The 9,290-nt window shown below is 41.4% G+C and overlaps 1 protein-coding gene across 1 annotated transcript in view; it reads right to left on the bottom strand.

Annotated features, from left to right (window-relative positions):
- Positions 1 to 872: 872 nt before the first annotated feature.
- LOC149070734 (uncharacterized) overlaps positions 873 to 9,290 on the bottom strand; it is an 82,773-nt gene continuing 74,355 nt past the window's right edge. Inside the window, exons 3-4 of the mRNA XM_089248504.1 lie at positions 4,020 to 4,243; positions 873 to 2,628 (exon numbers count right to left, since the gene is read on the bottom strand). Coding sequence (XP_089104630.1) covers positions 2,523 to 2,628; positions 4,020 to 4,243 — 330 coding nt within the window. The 3' untranslated portion in view covers positions 873 to 2,522. The remainder of the gene's footprint in view (positions 2,629 to 4,019; positions 4,244 to 9,290) is intronic.

Genomic DNA, 9,290 nt, shown 5'->3' with positions numbered 1-9,290 from the left:
GTCTCGCCGCAGAGAGCAACAGGCCTACAACGACAAAATCTTCAAACGTTACACTTCACTCATAGTTCAAAAAATATGTGGTAGATGGCAGCGCTATAACAAGCATTACACATAATCAAGCTTCACGTTAGGCTCATAACTCCGAAACGCACATCCCAACATGTACCAATTCGTTGGAAATTCCGCAGAGGAATATGGACGAGGTTACTTGTGTGATTTAGTAGAAGCAGCAAAAAAATAAACTAAAGAAGCGACAAAAAATAAACAGCAGAAAAAAATAAACACCGTAGAACAGCAATTTGCAATAAAGAAATCGTAGAAATCATTTGCGGACCAGCAAAAAAACAAATAGAAATAATTTGTGGACAGGCAAACAATAAACAAATCGAAGAAGTAATTTGCGGACCAACAAAAAAATAAACAAATATAAATAATTTGCGGACCGTCAAAAAAATAAACAAATAGTAGAAATAATTTGCAGACCGGCAAAAAGTAAACAAATATAAATAATTTGCGGACCGTCAAAAAAATAAACAAATAGTAGAAATAATTTGCAGACCGGCAAAAAATAAACAAATAGTAGAAATAATTTGCAGACCGGCAAAAAGTAAACAAATCGTCGAAATAATTTGCAGACCGGCAAAAAGTAAACAAATCGTCGAAATAATTTGCAGACCGGCAAAAAGTAAACAAATATAAATAATTTGCGGACCGTCAAAAAAATAAACAAATAGAAATAATTTGCAGACCGGCAAAAAAATAAACAAATCGTCGAAATAATTTGCAGACCGGCAAAAAGTAAACAAATATAAATAATTTGCGGACCGTCAAAAAATAAACAAATAGTAGAAATAATTTGCAAACCGGCAAAAAATAAACAAATAGTAGAAATAATTTGCAGACCGGCAAAAAAATAAACAAATCGTCGAAATAATTTGCAGACCGGCAAAAAAATAAACAAATCGTCGAAATAATTTGCAGACCGGCAAAAAAATAAACAAATCGTCGAAATAATTTGCTGACCGGCAAAAAGTAAACAAATAGAAATAATTTGTGGACCAGCAAAAATAAATGGAAAGTGGGAGTTATGATAAATGAATTGGGCGAAAAGTTTCGTGGGCCGGTAGGAAATTCCCGCGGACCAGCAGTTGAAGAACACATACGGGTCGAGAAACGCTGTCTTGTGTAATTGAATGAAAATTGTAGCCACTCTGTGATTCCCCAGTGATTCTCTACTCTAGTCGAATTTTTTCTACACTCATTCCTCGAATTTGCCGCCCTGAACTTGTTGCCCGCTTAGTCCCCGTCCCTGAAAATATACCTCTGTCTTTTAAGTCCCTCTTTTAGTCATTCACATGCTAGCACGCACTCTCTAGGTCACTCTTTTGATCGCTCACCGACCCGCTACCTCACTCTATTTATCTCATTCGCACGCTTGCGCACTGTTTTGGTCACCACTTGCATGCTCGCAAACACTTTAGGCCATTCTTTCGGTCGCTCACTCACCTTTACCCTTGCTCTCTAGGTCACTGATTTGGTTGCTCACACGCTTGCACACACTCTCTAGGTCACACACTTTTGTTCATTCCCCATGTTTACACACTTTTTTATTCACTCACATTCCTACACACTCTTTTCGTCACTCCCATGTTTGCATGTTCTTTTCGTCACTCCTATATTTACATGTTCTTTTCGTCACTCCTATATTTACAAGTTCTTTTCGTCACTCCTATATTTACATGTTCTTTTCGTCATTCCCATGCTTACACACACTCTCTATATATAAGTAGGTCACTTTTTTTTATCTCACTAACCTGCTACCTCACTCTCTGAGATATCTCTTTTTCGTCCCTCGCATGCTTGCAAAATCTTTGGGCCACTCTTTTGATCACTCATGGACCTGGTTCCTTGCTCTCTGAGCCACACTTTTGGTCGTCACTTGCGTACTTCCACACTGTTTTGGTCACTTACATGCTGGCAAACTTTTCAGATCAGTCTTTGGGTCGCTCACGTGCTTCCACAATGTTTTTTGTCGCTCACATGCTTGCACACGAATGTATTGTTTTACCGCCTGTGGCCTTTCACAAAATTTGCCCCCCCCCCTCTCTATTCTACTAATTTTCTTGACCATTCATTCCTCAAATTTGCCGCCCTGGGCTAGAGCCAGCTAAGCTCCACTGTAAATACGCTTCTGGATATCCACCGAAAACGCTATCTCAGAGGCTGCCATATAGAAAACGATAACGATCGACAAAACTGTTATAACTGGTGTCTCGATGAGGACTAGAGATTAAATGTAACGATTATAACATGATTAATTTGGCAATCGATTCTTCTCGACGTCGACAATCTTTTAAAATACAACAGTTTTGTTGCGTAACACATAATACGTAGTGTGTGTGTGTGTGTGTGTAAAAGCTCTTTCGATATAAAAGCTCAGGTATCAACGACTCGTTTGGCGCAGCTTTCTTTCTATGTGTTGCTGTTCCCAACGCACACATATACATAGAGAGCTCTTTTTTTCAGACAACGCTGTCAATGCTGCTGATGTATGACGATCCCGCCAACGACGGCGATAAAGTCTCTTCGCTGGCCAATGGCGGTAGATTCCTCGGTCTTAATGGCAACCTGCGTGAGATAAAAAGTGATATTAGCATTGATTCATCCCACTGAATTTGAATTAACAGAAATGGTGTGCCAACCGTGCGTGGCACAGTTCCAGAGCACTTAAGCGGCCCGGAAACATTTTCGGAGCACTTGAAGGATCCATGAAACATTTAGAGATCATTAAAGTGGTTCTGTAGGGGACTTATCAATAGGCAGAATGTTAGTTCAGGTGTCCAAATAACTATCGAAAGGTTTTTTCCGTTTTTGGCGCACCGAATAAGATGTCATTAAGCATATTTCATATCTTCATAAAGGGTGGTTGATGACGTAAACATCATCCAAACTCCCATCCCACCCCCTTGTCGTAAAAAGTCAGTAAATCGGAAACCCCCTCCCCCCATCGATGCTGACGTAATACTTAAGTCCTAACAATCGGGGGGGACCTGCAGTTTCCAACCACATCGGCTAAAGTTTGTTCCCTGTGGTTTTCCAGATTCAAGGCGCAAGTTCGAACTGAACTCTCTTTTAAAAAAAATCTCTTCGCAGCAATGAGGCCTATAACATTCGAAATCCACGCATATGACACATCTTCTCTTTCTTTCCCTTCCCTTCAAACCGGAGTGTACAGACGACAGAATAGCTTAGAGATGCCACAGGGCACTGAGCTGATACCTCACGCTATGAAAACACAAAGCGTCATTAAGTTACACGTTTCCACCGACGCGAAATGATCCTATTTGGTTCACGCGGCGAACAAAATACCTGCTCCTAGGAAAGCCCGGTTTTAGCTCGCGGTCGTCTCCGCGAATGGCAGTGATGCACCAGGTCACAAAATATTCCAATGAGTACTTGGCAGGTTTCCAATTAAGGAAATCTCCGAACGCAGTTTGATACATCACAATATAGAATTGACTATACGTCCCGTATTTCCCAGGACAGTCCCGATATTTTCTGTTTTTTGGGCCGTCCCGACTTTTTGGCAAAAGTGTCCCGGTTTTTTCCCGTATTTTACACGAAGCCTACTTGAATTTTTATTCTTTATTGAAGTCAAAGACTGAAATTATTTTTCAACTCATAAATTATATTATGATAATTACAACTACATATCAGAATATTAATCTCCCACACTTATCTTAGTGAACGTTTCTTTCCGTGGAATTCATTTTAATCCACTGCAATATGCAGTAATGCTTCATTTTCCGTCATTGTGATTTTTCCGTAATTTCAACAATATTTGGCAACTTCGTTCGATTTTGGCGTCATTTTTGGCGATAATTGGCGATGTCCCGTATTTGGAATTCCAATCTCCCGTATTTATCTCTAGGAAATATGGTCAGCCTATCACAAGAGGATGTTCTTACTAATCTTTTATGTAAAGAGATTCTTTGGGAAGAGGACGGGAGTATTTTCACCTTTTGTCAGCTCTGGCGATAGCTTTCGCAGGCGTCGCAGGTGCGCTCCTGGTCTCGAACCTCGGCGTGTCGTCGACGGGAGACGGGACTCTCGGATTGGCCGATTTGGGTAGCGTCATTATCAAGTGCGGTCCCATCGGGTAATCTGTTTTTCCACCAGGTGGCAGTTGGCTGTAGTACTCGACGTTGTCGATCGTCGCTACCGTCGATCCATATACGGTACACTGTGGATGGAAGGGGAAAGAAAATAAAATATAGATTTATAGAGATGGCATCATTATATACAGAAATAATAAAACTCTCTATTTCGGCCGCGACCCAAAATCACCAATACGATCGACTTTGCGACCCATTGGTCCATCTTTAATCTTGAAATTCTTTATTAAATACTTCTGATTAACATGTTTGGCGTTTAAAATTAGTGAAACCAGTCCACGGAGGTCTTAACAGGTGGGCCAACAGGGGCCCCAGTCTAAGGCTCCCCCCCCCCCCAAATTTATGAAATTTGCACTAATTCTGAAATTATTGCGTTCGTAAAGTCTGAGTTTACATTTTATATTAATAAAATGACAATGGAAAAATATGTTGAAGAAATACAATACAAATGCAATTTTTTTATCTTTGTGAAAAAAATATTCCCTGTAATTTCTGTAACTTTGTATATATTTTTCTTACGCTTCATCTTGCTCATACTCTGAAGCTCTGTGTATACAGGGTGGACAAAAAGTCTGTAGAAACTTAAAAAATTCATAAAAACTGGAAAAATAACCGAAATAAAAAACGATTTGCAAGGTTAGCATCGCTAGGTCACGGGTTTTTTTTCAAGGCAAGAGGGAAAAATAACCCAAACACAGCCGATAGGTGGCGCTGACACACACAAGTCAAAGAAAAAGATACGCAAATAACGAACAGAATGCCTCCAAATCGTTTATTACAGCAGTATGTGTTCCACCACCACAGGGAGGGGATAGCATATTACAGGAAATTCACAAATCCAGCAACGGCAGAGGTGCAGCAGGTCCACATACACAGGATTACAACAGTGAACTGATTGTGGATTAGGAGTGCAAGTTCTTATAACCGTCTCATTTGCATATTTCCGCTAAAGTCGCTTTTGCCAGCACCACCTATCGGCTGTTTTTTTTTCCTGTCTTAAAAAATTCCAGTGGCTTAGCGATGCTAACTTTGCAAACCGTTTTTTATTTCGGTTATTTCTCCGGTTTTTATTCATTTTTTAAAGTTTCTACGGACTTTTCGCCCACCCTGTATATATATATATATATATATATTTGTATTTCTTCAACATATTTTTGCATTGTCATTTTTTCCTCCAACATGTTTTTTGAGAAGGCAGGCGTCGGGGAACAAGGGTTGGCATTTTTAATGCAATCAGGGGCATGCAATCAGGGGCGTATAGCCACCCTTCAGAAACACCTACTCTTTTCGAACCATGCATGGGGTTCCCCCTGATGGTTCGAAATAACATCAGGGGGAATGATATTTCTATTTTAAAAAAAAATATATATATATATATTTTTAAAGATATTTTGCAGTGCGATGTTTTGGATGCCGACTCACCTTCTCACACAACATTTTAAAATCGGGGGGCTAAAGTGGGCTCTCAAGATATAATTGGGGGGAGGCCCTAAAATGATTATGACACACTCCTGGTCCAGCCGTGATTTCCGCGCAGTACCGCCCCCTCCCCTCAATGCGTTGTAAGGAGGGCAAATGATTTCGAACATTATCATTTTTATACGATTGCCGATGGTCACCTAAGACTTTGAATTACCAACACATAAATCTTGAAGTTACTAGACGATCTTAATGGTTAACTCTTTAATGGAAAGAAGAAGCAAAAGGGGAAAAACAACCCCCTCCAAATCATAAGTTTAATTTCGTTCTTTTATAGCTTTTCAGGAAGTGGACATTAAAAGGAAAAACCACCTTATATAGTAGCTTTGAAGCAAAACAACTTCGTTTTACTTTATGCGTTTCGTGACAAGAATTACTTTAACAATGTCTCCATAAAGTTATCAGTAGTTTGGTTTTTTTTGTTTTTTGTCGTCTGGGAAAGACTCGTAAAACGGAATAGTTTCGATCACACGCCATAATTCAAGTGAAGCGAAATACGTACATATATACTCAGTTGTGTACTTGAAAAATGCCCACTTTCTTTTCTTTCAAACCGAGCACAACCAACAGCCATGGTCCCCACAAAGGGTGGACTGACAAGGCTCCAGGGTTGGCTCCTGGGGCCCGGTGTGATTTTAATCATCTTTTTGTTTTTTCACGCTGTAAATTCATAATAAAGGGGCCCCGTGAAAGTCTGGTCGGGGGCCCGTAAAAGATCCCAGCCTAGGGGCCCTGCTTCAGGATGTGGGGGCCATGCCAACAGCATCTATAGCAGAAGGCCTCCGCGCGAAGCTCGTGATGTCACCGAAGAAGGTCGTCATCTCACCTATAAGCCATCGAATGTAGGTGAAGGAAGAATAGGGATAAGCAGTCCGACGCATGCGTCATCTTTACCCTTTTACGTTTTATATCCGATGGATGTAGGTGAGATTATAGCTTCTAGAAATATCTGATAGCTCCTTGTCCAGTCGCCTCAGCTGAGATGACTTCGTCACGAGCTTCGCGGGTGTTGGGGGGGGGAAGGCGAGGAAGGAGAGCCTTCTGCTATAGATGGTGTTGGCACAACTCAGGTCTATCGCCATGGGGAATTTAATATCTAGTAAGGTGGCGCCGGAAGTGTAAGTGTGTGTGTACCTAACAGTCTTTGAGTGCGTATCTAGTGTTGCTTCTGAATTTTTCAATGCTGCTATCTATATTTCAGAAGTGAAGTGTGATGATTGAATATTTGTACGTTTGTAGGCCGGGTCCGTGGGGAACTCGCCCGCATCTTTGGCTACTTTTAAGGATGAATTTTGCACGGAATTTTTTTAATTATTTGCCATAAATACCCTTAAAAACCCCATATGAAGGTCCCTGATCATCAATAGGATGTACCTACATACGTCTATCCCTCCGTTTCCTTTCGAGATGAAGGAGATATAGCAAATTTAACTGCCTTTTGTCCATACTTCACAATTTTATACAATAAAACCTGCCAACAACGGCCACTGACGGGACCATGAAAATGTAGCCGCTATTGGGGCTATATTTATTATTTGAGATGTTAATTTTTTAAGGAAGGAAAAAACTCATCTCTGCCTCTACCGGGAGTCGAACCCGGGTCCCTCGATTGCCGGACGGGTGCTCTGACCACTAAGCTACAGAGGAGATAGCGATTTTCCTTCACTAGAGCGTATATATGCCGAACGGAATCGTGCAATGGACGGTGAAACCGATCAGCTAATAGCTCATGGACGACGAGCCACCAGATGGCTATATATATGACATGAATGTCGCTCTCCACTTGTTAATACAAGATATACAGAAGACTGGATGTTGTGAAGATATTTATTATTTGAGATGTTAATTTCTGAAGGAAGGAAAAAACTCATCTCTGCCTCTACCGGGAGTCGAACCCGGGTCCCTCGATTGACCACTCGTCCAGCCTTCCGTATACCTTGTATTAACAAGTGGAGAGCGACATTCATGTCAGATAATATTTGTAATTGAAACTAAATACCAAAAAAATTATTTTTTATTAAACAACGTTATCCACATACGGCTTTCACTCAGGGCCATATTAAGACGTTTAAGGGGGGTCCTAAAGCCGGGTTTTCCTAGGAGTAGAATTTCTGCGCCGTGTGCAGCGTGAAAAGGCTGATTGGTTAAAAACCTGAAATTCAGGTTTTTTTGACTAATCAGAGGTTTTACGCTGCACGCGCTGTAAAAACCTGCTTCTAGGAGAACCTGACCTAAGCCCTTGAATAGTTGCAACACCCCCCCCCCCCACCCGATACCTACATATATATTTTACACGATATTGAAAAAAGTGAAATTTTATATTATATTATAGTAACTAATCTAAGGATGGGATTTCACTCTAAAAGGTTTGTGAAAGTTATTTTATAAGACTTAAAAAAAACCTTGCAAAAGGCTTTGGGATTAGGAGCGCAAGAGTTCTGATAACCGTCTCATTTGTGTATTGCAGGTATCTTGTACCAGCGCCACCTATCGGCAGTTTTTTTTAATGTTTTTGAATTTTTTTTTCCTGTCTTGAAAAAAAATCTCGTGACCTAGCGATGCGACCTAACCCTGTGCAAACGGTTTTTTTTTTATTTCGGTTATTTTTCCGGTTTTTATTCATTTTTAAAGTTTCTATGAACATTTTGCCCACCCTGTATGTTTAATATCCATGGTTGTTTGCAGTGCCTTTTTGGTGTAAAAAAAATCAAACCAACATGGGGCTCCAGAGTTCTGTCTGCTCCTACCCCGCCTTGTGCGGGCCATGACGTTAACAGATGACATCTTGGGACAGTCATCGGTCAGCTATACACATACAACGCAGTCCAATGCCTGAGCGAGCCATATTATAAACTGAAGAGCCAAAAAAACTGGTACAGGCATGCGTATGCAAATAAAGAGATATGAAACCAATCAGAGTACGGCGCTACGGTCGGCAACGCCTATATAACACAAGTGTCTGGCATAATTGTTAGATCGGTTACTGCTGCTACAATGGCAGGTTATCGAGATTTAAGTGAGTTTGAACGTGGTGTTATAGTCGGCGCACGAGAGATGGGAACGACATAGCATCTCCGAGGTAGCGATGGAATTTGGATTTTCACGCACGACCATTTCACGACTGTACCGTGAATATCGGGAATCCGGTAAAAAATTATATCTACGACATCGCTGCGGCCGGAAAAAGATCATGCAAGAACGGGACCAACGAGAATCATTAAACGTGGCAGACGTGTAACCCTTCCGCAAATTGCTGCACATTTCAATGCTGGGCCATCAACAAGTGTCAGCGTGCGAACCATTCAACGAAACATCATCGATATGGGCTTTCGGAGCCGAAGGCCCACTCGTGTACCCTTGATGACTGCACGACACAAAGCTTTACGCCTCGCCTGGGCCCGACAACACCGACATTGGACTGTTGAGGACTGGAAACGCGTTGCCTGGTCTGACGAGTCTCGGTTCCAATTGCTTCGAGCTGATAGACGTGTACGGAGACAACCTCATGAATCCATGGACCCTACATATCAATAGGGAACTGTTCAAGCTGGTGGAGGCTCTGTGATGGTATGGGGCGTGTGCAGTTGGCGTGATATGGGACCCCTGATACGTCTAGATACGACTCTGACAGGTGAC

The sequence above is a fragment of the Pholcus phalangioides genome, unplaced genomic scaffold (genome assembly GCF_987345545.1).
Source record: "Pholcus phalangioides strain wild (caught in Gottingen) unplaced genomic scaffold, Ppha-v1.0 ptg000020l_1, whole genome shotgun sequence".
Classification (NCBI taxonomy): domain Eukaryota; kingdom Metazoa; phylum Arthropoda; class Arachnida; order Araneae; family Pholcidae; genus Pholcus; species Pholcus phalangioides.
This window is presented reverse-complemented; position numbering and strand designations above follow the sequence as displayed.